Genomic DNA, 13,005 nt, shown 5'->3' with positions numbered 1-13,005 from the left:
TGTCTTGCTCTGTAGCCCAGGCTGGAGTGTAGTGGCATGATCTCGGCTCACTGCAACCTCCGCCTCCCAGGTCCCAGTTCAAGCAATTCTCCTGCCTTAGCCTCCAGAGTAGCTGGGATTATAGGCACACACCACCATGCCCAGCTAATTTTTGTATTTTTAGTAGAGACGAGGTTTCACCATGTTGGCCACGCTGGTCTTGAACTCCTGACCTCATTATCCACCCACCTCAGCCTCCCAAACTGGGATTACAGGTGTGAGCCACTGCGCCTGGCCATGACTTGATTTGTTATTTTATTCACTTCATTACGTTTCATTTTATTTTGAGATAGGGTTTCTCTCCTGTCACCCAGGCTGCAGTGCAGTGGTACAGTCTTGTCTCACTACAACCTCTGCCTCCCAGGCTCAAGCGATTCTCCTGCCTCAGTCTCCCAAGTAGCTGGGAGTACAGGCACGTGCCACCATGCTCTGCTAATTTTTGTATTTTTAGGAGAGATGGCGTTTCACCATGTTGGCCCGGCTGGTCTCAAACTCCTGACCTCATGTGATCCACCCATCTTGGCCTCCCAAAATGCTGGGATTACTGCCATGAGCCACCACGCCAGCCTTCATGTGATTTTAAATGGAAATAGCTTAGAGAGGCAGCAAGGATCCTGCTTCCAGGCCTGACCCTTCTACTAGGCATCTCTGTGACCTCAGAGCGGTGACCCCCAAGCCCTCCGGGCCCGTTTCCTCAGGCAATCACAAGAGACTGGACCAGCTGCTATGTGAGGCCACTGACAACTCCAGGAGTTCCCACAGGGAGTTTCTGGGCTTGCACTGAGTTACAGGTACATGTGTGGCTTGAGGACAGGCAGGCAACGTTCAGGGGCATTGCATGTAGACTGTGAGCTGTGATCTGCTGCACGACAATCCAGGCCCCAGACTACATGCCACCATCATCTGTCATCCTGTTTCATCCTCATATCAACCCTGTGAGGAAGACACAGGGCCACCTAAAATGCTCACCTCTGGACAATCGCAATGGCAGACTCCACAGGCAGGGTACAGGGCAGCATCACATAAGACATTATCCTAATGGGTAGCAAGTTGCAAATCTTGCTCATGTATCCACCTTTGTCTTTCATTGCTTCACTCACTGCTGAAAAAGACAATTTGGAGCTATTATCTCCCACCAGTGTGAAAACCCAAACCACTTTACTCTGTTGGTGCTTAGCATTTCCATGAAATACGCCCGTCCTGGCAGCCAAAGGGTCAGAGGCACTCACAGAAGAGACGGGGTGGGGTTTGCCAGGCTGCTCTTTTCTTTTTTTTTTTTTTTAGACAGAGCCTTGCTCTTGTTGTCCCGGCTGGAGTGCAGTGGCGTGATCTTGGCTCACCGCAACCTCTGCCTCCAGGGTTCAAGCGATTCTTCTGCCTCAGTCTCCCAAGTAGCTGAGATTACAGGCGCCTGCCATCATGCCCAGCTAATTTTTTGTGTTTTTAGTAGAGATGGGGTTTCACCATGTTGGCCAGGCTGGTCTCTAACTCCTGACCTCAGGTGATCCACCCACCTCAGCCTCCCAAAGTGCTAAGATTACAGGTGTGAGCCACTGCGCCCGACCCAGGCTGCTCCCTTCACAGCAAGGGCAGTGTGAAGCTGAAGCAGGGCACACAGCTCAGAACAGCCCTGAGAGTGCTTACAGGACATAGGGTCCCCACTCCCAGCTCCTTTAAATTGACAAATATGTTTGAAAGTCACCATTCCAGAAAGCCTGCTTTTATTTTCCTTGAAAAGACATGTCCATTTCCAATATCATAGCTGAAATTATATAGAAAATGGTGTGTAAGTCATGAGGCAAAGCATCATCTTGTATTAAGAAATCTGAATATACCCCACAGCAAATAATCTGCACAGAAAGAGCTACAGCAGGCTGGGCCTGGTGGCTCATGCCTGTAATCCCAGCACTTTGGGAGGCCAAAGTCAGTGGATCACTTGAGGTCAGGAGTTTGAGACCAGCCTGGTCAACATGGCGAAACTCTGTCTCTACTAAAAACACAAAAATTAGCCAGGCCTGGTGGTGTACGCCTGTAATCCCAGCAACTCAGGTAGCTGAGGCATGAGGATCATTTGAACCTGGGAGGTAGAGGCTCCAGTGAGCCAAGATCACGCCACTGCATACTCCAGCCTGGGCGACAGAGCAAGACTCTGTCTCAAAAAACAAAACCAAAACAAAAAACAGCTACATCAAACGTCACAGCATCTATGTTCTCCTAGGAACTTCTCAGGCACCACCAGCTTTACAAGCTGGTCCTTGACCCTCTGCTGGATTCCAGAGCTTTCTACCTGGAGCCCCAGTCTTTTATTCCCTCTCTTTAATGACCTCGTGGTGCCTCAAATCATATTAATCTAGTGATATGGTTTGGATCTGTGTCCCTGCCCACATCTCATGTGGAACTGTAATTCCCAGTGTTGGAGGCGGGGCCTGGTGGGAGGTGATTGGATTGTGGGGACCGATTTCCCCACTGGTGCTGTTCTCTTGATAGTGAGTGCGTTCTCGTGAGATCTGGTTGTTTAAAAGCATATGGCACCTTCTCTCCACTTCCCTCTCTCTCTCACTCCTGCTCCAGCCATGGGATGTGCATGTTTCCCCTTCGCCTTCTGCCATGATTGTAAGTTTCCTGCGGCCTTCCCAGAAGCTGAGCAGATGCCAGCACCGTGCTTCCTGTCAAGCCTGTGCAACTGTGAGCCAATTCAAGCTCCTTCATTATGAGTTACCCAGTCTCGGGGATTTCTTTACAGTAATGCGAGAACAACCTAATGCACCTGGGCAGCTGCTGTCTCCCATCTCCTAGGGTGTTGGTACCTCAAGAGCAAGGAGCTATGTCTGACTCATTTTTTAATTTCTCCAAATGCCTGACTCCATAGCTGGTTTGTGGGTTCCTCTGTCTTACTTAGTCCGTGTTCAGGCTACTTTAACAAAACGCCACCAACTGAGTGGCTTATAAAACAACAAACATCGATTTTTCAGAGTTCTAGAGGCTGTGAGGTCCCAGATCAAGGGGCAGCAGACGTGTTGGTGTCTGGTGAGGGCCTGCTTCTTCATAGACACCACCTTCTGTGTCCTCATATGGTAGAAGGGACAGGGACGTCTCTTGGGTCTCTTCAATAAGGGCAACAATCCCATTCATGACAGCCCTTTCCTCAGGACCTAGTCTCCTCCCAAAGGCCCCACCTCTTAAGACCATCATCTTGGGGGTTAGGATTTCAACAGATAAATTCCGGGGGGGGGACACAATCATTTGGACCATAGCACTGTCTGTCCATTCAATATTTGATGACATTATAAAATACAGCACCATTCTATGGAGGTTCAAAATTGTGGGTTTAGGGGAAGGGAGAAATTAAGAGCGGCCTCAAGAAAGGAGCCTTGAGATGGCTGGACAGGTGGAGGGTGGCAACCGGAAAGGAGCTCCAAGTAATGGGCCAAGTCCCAGAGGCAGGACACCCATCCTTGGGGCCCATGAAATCCAGGTTGGCAGGAGCTCAGGTGCCATGTTGGGGAGATAGGGTTGGGAAGGGGTAGAGAGGGTCCAGCTGTTGCAGGAGGAGCCTGTATGGAGAACCCCAAGGGGCTCAGCTGGAGTTTGTTTTCCTTCCGGTCATGACCCCATGGGGAGACTTGGCAAGGTGCCAGGATTGGGGGGCTGTGCTGGGAGTGATAGCAGCAGACCAGGCTGTACACATGGAAGGAGATGTTCCCGACAGCCTGTCCTGGTCACCTCGCCCTATCGCTCCCATGTGGCAGTACCATCTTCCTCCATACCACGCAAGAAAGAAAACAAGGTGCTGCCCGTGCCCAGCCTGAGGAGGGGGTACCTGTAGCGAGCTCGGGCGAGAGGGTGTCCAGGATGCTCTCGTCCCAGGGCAGGATGCTGAGACGCAGGTGGTCTAGCAGCTCGTCTCCATCCAGCCTCATAGCCAAGGCAGCCGGCTCCGGGGAAGAATCCAGACTTGTGTTTTCCCAGCCGGGCGCAGCGACCTCAGAATCCATCCCTTCTGAGGATGACTTCAGACCCCGCTGGGGCCTGTTGCAGATGCCTGTGAAGGGCAGGGAAAACAAGCCCCTCAGGTGAATGTGGGGAGTGGTGATCATTACCCACCCATCCACCGAACTGCAGGGAGGCAGGCAGCTGGCCTGTTATTAGCCAAATGCAAGGGGAAGAGGGGAAGGGAGGAGAACGAGCCCCGGTGTTTGTCGCCCGGAGAAAGGAGTATGGGGCTTTAAAGCAGGACACACGTGAGCTTGGCTCCTGCTAGCTGTGTGGGCTCCATCTCCACGTCTGGATTCATGAGGTGCAAAGGCGAGGGTTACTGTTCATTTATAACAACTGAACCACTGGTTACACCTGCCTCCCAGGCCCTGAGCTAGGTGCTTCACCATCAGGCCTTACAGCAACCATTATCATCTCCATTTTTCAGCTGAGAAATCAGAAGCACAGAGGTTAAGAGACTTGTCTAAAGCCACGCAGCCAGTACATAGCAGAGCCGGGATTTGAAGCCGGGTCTGATGTCAAAGAGGGTACTCTTCCATCACACGGTCTTGGAAGAAGCACCCAGCAAGCGAGGATAGGGCACCAGTACATGCCAGGCCCTGTCCTGGGTGCTGGAACTCAGCCACTAACACCAATGAGTGGCCCCTGCTCTTACAGCTTTGGCACACTGGGCCGGGGGAGGGGAGCTTCAGACAACCACAGCTGCACCTGGCCCAACTCTGGCTTCCAACCTCAGGTTGAAAAGACCAGGGGCTGCTCCTCAATGCCTGAGCCTTGCTCCCCAAGATAACCTCACATTCATGCTTGCTCCGGCTCTTTCCAGGCTCTATCAGATGCCCTCCTTACCCTCTGAGATATCATTTTCCCTTAGGAATGTTGCCAGGTTCTCAGGGAGATGTTGCTTCCAGCATCTCTGGCACACCAGCTTGTCCTGCCAAACTGGTTCCCTCCTAATGTCTCAACCCTCAACCCATGGGCGCAGCTCCCCATCTCCCCTTTGCGCAACTGCTAAGCCAGAAGCCGGGACTACGCTCTTTTGTCTTCCTCTCCCCAAATGTCCCATCGGTCAGTTCCAAGTCCTAGTCCGCTGGACTGCTTCAAATTGGTTTCCTCCTCATGACCGTCACAGTCCTGATCCTGGTGGAGCCTCTGGCTGCCTCACTGGCCTCCTAGATGCTGGTCTCTCCCTTCCTGTCCCGCAGCCAGGGGGCTTCCGAAGCCCTCCTCTGATCCCCTCACTCCCACTCCAGCAGCCCTCAATGGCTCCCTACGGCTGTGGGATGCAATCCCCTGTATCCAAAAGGCTCAGCCTGCCCTCCTGTCCCGTTTTTCACCATTCCTGACCCCCTCTTCTCCAGCCATCTCTTAGTGTCCCCATCCCCACCCCTCCAGCTGCACAGGCCTTCATGCCATCCTCTCTGTGTCCTGCAGGCCTCACATTCATGGCCCCCGTGCCTAAGGCTCTCCTCCTTATCCCCAAAGTCTTCATGTGGATTCATGCCCTCCGAGAGGCCCTTCTTCCCTTGGGCCTTGGAGATCCATCCTGCATGAGCCTCCAGCATCCTGTGCCTTCTCGTTGGCACCTGTACTTTCCCATTGACACAGCATCACCCTTCTGCTTACTTATCTGCTCACTTCTCTCACAAGGCTGGCAAGGGCCACACCTCTGTGTTCACTGCAGTATCCCTAGCGCACAGCAATGAACACTTTCTGAGCAGATAAATACACATGTGTCCTTACAAATGCAGTCTCCTTAGTCTTGGCCAACAACAAATTCACAAGACCAATGTATCAGCCAACTCTTAGTATTAAAGAAAAACAGCTCCCAACACATCTTTTTCCTTCCACTCTAATATTTCTAGAGCAGAGCTCCCCCAGCCCCGACAAGCCAGGATGACTTGAAGGCAGAAATTCGCTCTGGGAAGAACAAACTGGTCTAGTGGGCTTGGACCCACACCTGACTGGAGATGAGAAATCTGATTGCTTCATTTGGAGTCCAGGCGCAGAAACTCTTTAACTTCAGCCCTTGTTAAACTAAAGGATCACAAGAGGTCGAGCTGGAAAGAAAAACCACCTTCAGATAAGGGGACCCTGTGGAGGGAGAGGGCCCTGGAGTCATGATATCCCAGTTCAGATCTCGGCTCTGCCCCTCAGAGAGGGGTGTGTGCTGCTTGGCTCTCCTCTCCAAGCTTCTGTTTCCCCATCTATAAAATGGGACCAAGATTTCCTATCTCCCGGGCTCATGAGTAGGTTGCGCAACACAGAGAAGGTGTTGGGCACTAAGTGTTAGAACTAAGGCAAATCTCAGTCTTTACCAAGACTGCTAGTAAATACTCATCAAAAGGGCACGTCTGATCCTCCCAGACCATACATACCCTTCTCTTCCAAGAACCTGAACGCATCCAAATATCCTCGAAGGCATATCTCTCCCAGCACCTGTGAGCAAAGCAAGCAAGGGGACTACAGAGGGGAGACACCAAGCACCATTTATTTAAGCATCACTGGAAGACCGCAGAGGGCACTAAAGAATCGTGCAAGCTCTGAGTCTGCTGGCTGGGGGGACTGAGCCACCTGGAGGCTGAGCAAAGGGCTCTGTGCTCCCAGGAGACAGTTCGCTACAGGTCTTGGCTCGAATGTCACCCCTCCACAGAGACTTTGTAGGCATCCCAGCAGGCAGGAGCTTCTTTTTTTTTTTGAGACGGAGTCTTGCTGTTGCCCAGGCGCTGGAGTACAGTGGCGCAATCTCACTGCAACCTCCGCTTCCGAGGTTCAAGCCATTTTCCTGCCTCAGCCTCCCTAGTAGCTGGGATTACAGGCATGTGCCACCATGCCTGGTTAATTTTTATATTTTTCATAGAGACGGGGTTTCACCGTGTTGGCCAGGCTGGTCTCAAACTCCTGACCTCAAGTGATCCGCCTGCCTCAGCCTCCCAAAGTGCTGGGATTACAGGTGTGAGCCACTGCACCTGGCAGGAGCTTGTTTCTTGGGCTTCCTTGGTCCCGGAATAAGCCTCCACCCTAACAAATTTTGCAGCCTGTCCCAGTTGTCACTAGGACAATAAGAGCTATCTCCTCTACTCATCTGCTTATAAAGCACACAGGAAAACCAATCCTGTTAGACAACCTTCCCTCTCCCTTGGACTGTGGGCATGCATTGCATTGCATAGCCTTCCTTCTTTCTCTCCAGGAGCACCAAAGGTTGCTGTACATGGTCTGCAAATTTCTTACTATGGTAGAGTGGTAAGGCAAACTAAAACAACCACAATCAAAAAAGGTTAAACTACCGAATGCAGTTGTTCTTGACCATGTTTCCAAATAAGAATCATCTCAGTGGCTGGGTACAGTGGCTCATGCCTGTAATCCCAACACTTTGGGAGGCTGGGGTGGGAGGATCGCTTGAGGCCAGGAGTGTGAGACCAGCCTGGGCAACACTCTACAAAAATTTTAAAAATTAGCCGGGTGTGGTGGTATATGCCTGTGGGTCCTAGCTACTCAGGAGGCTGAGGTAGGAGGACGGCTTGAACCCAGGAGTTTGAGACTTCAGTGAGCTATGACTGCACCACTGCACTGCAGCCTGAGTGACAGCAAGACCTTCTTTCAAAAAGAGAAAAAAAAATCTTTATAACTAAAGAAATAAAAAATCCTAATGCCTATGCTGCACCCCCTGACTATATAACCACAGCCTGGGAAGTGGATCTGAGTTTTAGGGCTGGGTATATGTTCCCAGGTGATTCCCATAATCAGGGTAGTGCCTCACCTGAGCTTCTGGGACACGTGCCTTTTATTTCCATTAACCATCAATGACAAGGTCTATTTCTGTTTGATTGTGCAGAGAGCAACAGGTAGCTCCTGGCAATCAGAGAGTTAAAGAAGAAGAGCCCCCCAGAACACCTGCCTCCTCACTGCCAACTCACCTTGAGATCCGGGGGGACAAACGCTCTTGAGAGAAGGTAGAGGTTCCCTGTGCAGAGGCGTAGGCTGAGCTTGGTGATGTCCACATGAAGAAAGTTCGTGGACTTGACTTTAGGGCAGATGTCGTACTCCCCATAGAAGGGCGACACGGTGATGGTTGTTTTGGCATCAATGAAGGGTACGTTGTCACTCGCTCCTCCATCCACATATCGCTTTTAAAGAAGGGAAAAAAGGACTGGCACCGTCTGAAGCTCTGGGTTAGTGCTTAACTGCTTAACAAGCGTTCACATGTGGGCAGAGCTTCTCAGAGCCGCAAACAGGCTGATATGGAGGGAGGACATTGGCTTTGGAATCACTCCTGTGACAAATCCTTACTGAGCATTCCTGTGCTGGGACAGGCTCTACTCTGGCTCTCAGGGTTGCTGTCTACTGTTGTACAGTGTGTGCACTGCACAAAAGTGCCTGGCAAAGAGGCAGATGGAGACTGGAGTCCATGTTGTGTTGGCCAAGTCCTAGGGCCAGATGGGCACCTATAGGAGTGCCCATGTAATGTACCTAAGGGGGCCATATGAACTAGGGGGTGCTCAGTGCACTGGGGGCAGAGTGTGATAGAAACCCAAAGGGGAAAGATGGTCATGGGTTCAAATCCAGCCCCCTTTGCTGCTTGCAAGGAGGATACACAAATCTGGGACAAGATCTTTAACCCATGAGCCTGTCTCCCTCCACGTTTGACAATTAGAACCAAGACCTGGAGGGACCTTGGAGACACACAAGAAACAATGAACCTGGGACCTCAGAAAATGTCCTCTAACCCACAACACAGCAGCATTTTGGATAAATCATTCTAAGGGTAAGTTTTCCTTCATCTATATCCTTAAACCACCTTATTGCCCATAGCTCACCTGGGGCAGGCAGCTTTTGCTACAATTTGGATAGAGCCTGCACCTGTGAAACTTGTGTCTACAATGATTTCCAGGCACAGCTGTCACAGCCAGACACCAGAGCCAGCCCTCAGATGCCCACAGAGAAAGGCCTCCAAAAGATTCCAGCCGGGAGGCTCTCCCCAGCCCGCCCTTCCACACGGAGGAATTTCAGAGCAGAGTTTGGCCTAAAACAGGTCCAGGAGGGAATCAGACATGTTCAGCCACACCTTAGCCATCAAGATTCTTGCCTGGAGTCCAGAAACGATCAGGAGTTTACACAGCAACATTTCCAAAATCGTAGCCACACTATGTCTAGGGCAGATGTAGCAAGGCATCAAAAACCTCACTAGCAGCCAGGCATGGTGGCTCACGCCTGTAATCCCAGCACTTTGGAAGGCTGAGGCACATGGATCACTGGCGGTCAGGAGTTCGAGAACAGCCTGGGTAACATGGTGAAACCCCATCTCTACTAAAAATACAAAAATTAGGTGGGCATGGGGGTGCCTGCTTGTAATCTCAGCTGCTCAGGAGGCTGAGGCGTAAGAATCGCTTGAACCCAGGAGCCGAGGGTTGCAGTGAACTGAGATCATGCCACTGTGCTCCAGGCCTACACGATAGAGTGAGACTGTGTCTAAAAAACAAACAAAAACCTCACTAGCATAAAGGTACACAGAATGAAATGCCAGGAATCTGGAGTGAAGGCCAAGGAGGAAGGCAACTGGTGGATCATTTTCATTCAAGGGGTAGTCTGAAGCCCAAATATTCTCCTGCCATGTAGAACTTTTCCATGCATTTTGAACTTTATAGTAATGTTTTGAATTCAGGAGCTCCAGTGGTGCGATTGATTAGCACGTGGTACATACACAGTAATGCTTTGAATTTGCTTGCGTTGAATTTCAAGAATAATGGGTTCTAATTGTCAGCAGGATTCCTATGAGCGCACTCAACAGGTGATGACACAGCATCCCGGGCCTCTGTACACCAGATGTCAGTGGCACTCCCCCAGTTTTGACAACCCAAACTGTCTTCTGATGTGGCCAGACATCCCCAGTGGGGGTTTGGGGAGGATGCAAGACTAGCAAGTGAGCTGGCACAGACCCAGTGCCTAGTCCAGAGCCTGCAGAACAAACACTCCTGCTTTGGCTTCTCCATCCCCCTGGCATGGCTCAGAAATTGGCATGGCCAATGCACATATTCACTGAACTCAGCCAAATCTGAACACTGCCAGCAGCTTCTGACCAAAGCCATGGGGTGAAAAGGACAGAGTAGGACCCAGAGGGCTTGAAACTCTCCACCAGGAAGGAAAGCCGGAACTGTGCACTGGGGAGCCAGAGGGCATCACTACGGTGCTGCTGGGTGCACTCCTACTGAGTTCCGGGAAAGAGGAAATACCCACATAAAACCACAGCATAACAAGGGGTTGAGGTCCTGCTGATGCCCAACCACATTGTGCCAGCGTCGGAAATCCAAAACGTGCTTTGGTCACTCAGTGGCGGGGCACTCCAGTGGCTCTGTGGACCACTATCCTGGACCCCAAACTACAGAGAATGAGAAGAGCCGCCCTGTAGTGAACCAAGACATGCCCTGTTCTGACGGAGGAGCAGAGAGTGACCTGGGCGCCAGCTCCCTGGCCATGCTCCTTGGGCAAGTATGACTCTCAAGTTCCCCACAGCCACATGGGATGAATAGTCACATCTCCCCTCGGTTGTGGGGACTCTGTAAGATAGCGCACAGGAGCACGTGGCCTGCAATGGGAGGCTCCCAATGCAAGTCCCTCTGCCACGTGGCTCTGCCGGTGCTAACATACAGGATTGCATCAGAGGTTCTGCTGCTGCTCTTGTGGGTTCAAAACTGACCCTAAAGGGCTAGTATTTTATAGCCTAAACTTCTTCCTGTGCATCACAAAGTGGCCAAACAAAACAAAGCACAAATCTAGGTTAGACCAGGCTTACAGATTTTTGTTGCTGTTTAGAACATATATGACTGTTGGCCAGGCGCGGTGGCTCACGCCTGTAATCTCAGCACTTTGGGAGGCCGAGGCGGGCGGATCACCTGAGGTCAGGAGTTGGAGACCAGCCTGGCCAATATAATGAAACCCTGTCTCTGCTAAAAACAAAAAAATTAGCTGGGTGTGATGGCAGGCACCTGCAATCCCAGCTACTCAGGAGGCTGAGGCAGGAGAATTGCTTTAACCTGGGAGGTGGTGGTTGCAGTGAGCCAAGATCGCACCACTGCACTCCAGCCTAGGTAACAGAGCCAGACTCCATTTCAAAAAACAACAAAAAAAAATATATGTATTTTTTATATAAAAAAATATTTTAAAAATTATTTTTTATTTATTTTTTATATTAAAAAATGCATATATATATATATATATGACTGTTATAGTTCCCCCTAAAAGTAAAGCTCCACCTTCCAGGGGTAACAGATTCTTCAACGTCATATACTTTATTTATCTTTTTTTTTTCTTTGAGATGGAAGTGCTGGGATTACAGACATGAGCCACCGTGCCCGGCCAACATCACATAGTTTAACTAGGTCACAGAGAAGCTACCTGATGCTTACGGTGCAGATTAAGTGAACCAGCCAGTTTACCTTACAGATAGCCAGACAATTAATTACACATGAAGTAAGTTTTGTTGCCCAGGTAGCCTGGAAGTAGGGTCAGCTGTGGCTACTCTGTCTGAAAGGCAGCGAGGCACGGGGCTCCACCACGGGACAGACCCTGAGGTGCCTGACACTAGCGCCTTGCAGGCGGGAGATGTGTGAGCACGCTTTAGAGAGAAAGCCCCCAGGACTCAGCACTAGCAGAGAAAGCTGACTCACCACGCCTCTGAAGGAAGGAGGGATAAGGCCACTGTAGAAAGGGATGAAGCAGGAACATATCAAGGCCTGTGAAAGCAAAAGAGAGAGAAGTTATAGGCAACAGCACCCTTTTAATTTTCGTGATCCTTCATAAGCCTTCTCCAAGTGAGCAGGGCAACAAACCTGAAAATGCCCTTTGCACAGAGTAGGTTGATCCACGGGTTGAAAGAACGGGGAACCAACCTACACCCTCGGACTTCAGGCCCGTGGGTCTCATCTGTTGCATAAGCCCCTTAACAACACTGTCAGTGAACTTCAACTTCCTCTCCTTGCTCCCCACGGGAGTCACACTGGGTCACCACAGACACCACCAAGGGTTGTTGACTCACGGACTGAAAGGCATTTGATCAGTGCTGTTCAAATGCCGGTATTCATTAGAATCACCCGAGGGTTTGTGGAACCAGAGATTCTGTGTCCCTCCCCAGAATTCGCAAGCAGCAGGTCGGAGGCAGGGCCTGAGGGTCTGCCATTCCAATGAGCTCCCAGGAGCTGCTGCTCTGCTGGTCCCAGGATCACACTTTGCGAAGCGCCACGCTACAGAGCAGTCAGCAGGCACGACGCTGATTTACTGGGAGAACAGACCCATGTGGGAACAGACAAGTGCTGGCTGTTTAGAGAAAGCTCCTGCAAACAAGGTTAAACAGAGGATGAAACTGGCTGCTGGCTAGATGCGCCAGGCTGCTGTCTTCCACAGACCTGTTAAGTAAAATGGAGTCCTTCATCCAAGGAGCGTTTATGAAAGCATCAGCCGAATTAAATGGTGTTTTGGTATTGCAAATTATCTTCTCTCTGCTAGACCCTGAGGATACAGGCAAATAAGGCATGTTCCCACCCTCGTGGGGTTTCCATTGAGAAAGCATCTTCATTATGGAAGATACATAGAGAAAGCTCAGGAGAGGCACGCCTGCAGGACAGCTTCCTTGGACTGGGAGGTCATGAGCCAAGTGTTGAAGGAAAGAGAGGAATTATTTGAAATTGTAATTGCCAGGCCGAGGTGGGCAGATTACTTGGGTGCAGGAGTTTGGGACCAGCCTCACAACAGGGCAAAACCCTGTCTCTACAAAAAGTACAAACATTAGCAGGGTGTGGTGGCCTCTGCCTGTAGTCCCAGCTACTCGAGAGGTTGCGATTGTGCCACTGCACTCCGACCTGGGAGACAGCAAGACCCTGCACCGTGCCCACACCCCCCGCCCCCACAAAAAAAGAGAAAAAAAGTGAAGAAAAGAAACTGCCCTGGAACATTCAGGGTTTACAAACATTATGGACCAAA

The 13,005-nt window shown here is 50.8% G+C and overlaps 1 protein-coding gene across 1 annotated transcript in view; it reads right to left on the bottom strand.

The window, feature by feature from the left end:
- PNPLA3 (patatin-like phospholipase domain containing 3) overlaps positions 1–13,005 on the bottom strand; it is a 21,680-nt gene that overhangs the window by 6,564 nt on the left and 2,111 nt on the right. Inside the window, exons 3-7 of the mRNA XM_011984065.1 lie at positions 11,697–11,762; positions 7,950–8,159; positions 6,411–6,471; positions 3,860–4,081; positions 1,009–1,141 (exon numbers count right to left, since the gene is read on the bottom strand). Coding sequence (XP_011839455.1) covers positions 1,009–1,141; positions 3,860–4,081; positions 6,411–6,471; positions 7,950–8,159; positions 11,697–11,762 — 692 coding nt within the window. The remainder of the gene's footprint in view (positions 1–1,008; positions 1,142–3,859; positions 4,082–6,410; positions 6,472–7,949; positions 8,160–11,696; positions 11,763–13,005) is intronic.

Source organism: Mandrillus leucophaeus, unplaced genomic scaffold, assembly GCF_000951045.1.
Source record: "Mandrillus leucophaeus isolate KB7577 unplaced genomic scaffold, Mleu.le_1.0 Scaffold26, whole genome shotgun sequence".
NCBI classification, from domain to species: domain Eukaryota; kingdom Metazoa; phylum Chordata; class Mammalia; order Primates; family Cercopithecidae; genus Mandrillus; species Mandrillus leucophaeus.
This window is presented reverse-complemented; position numbering and strand designations above follow the sequence as displayed.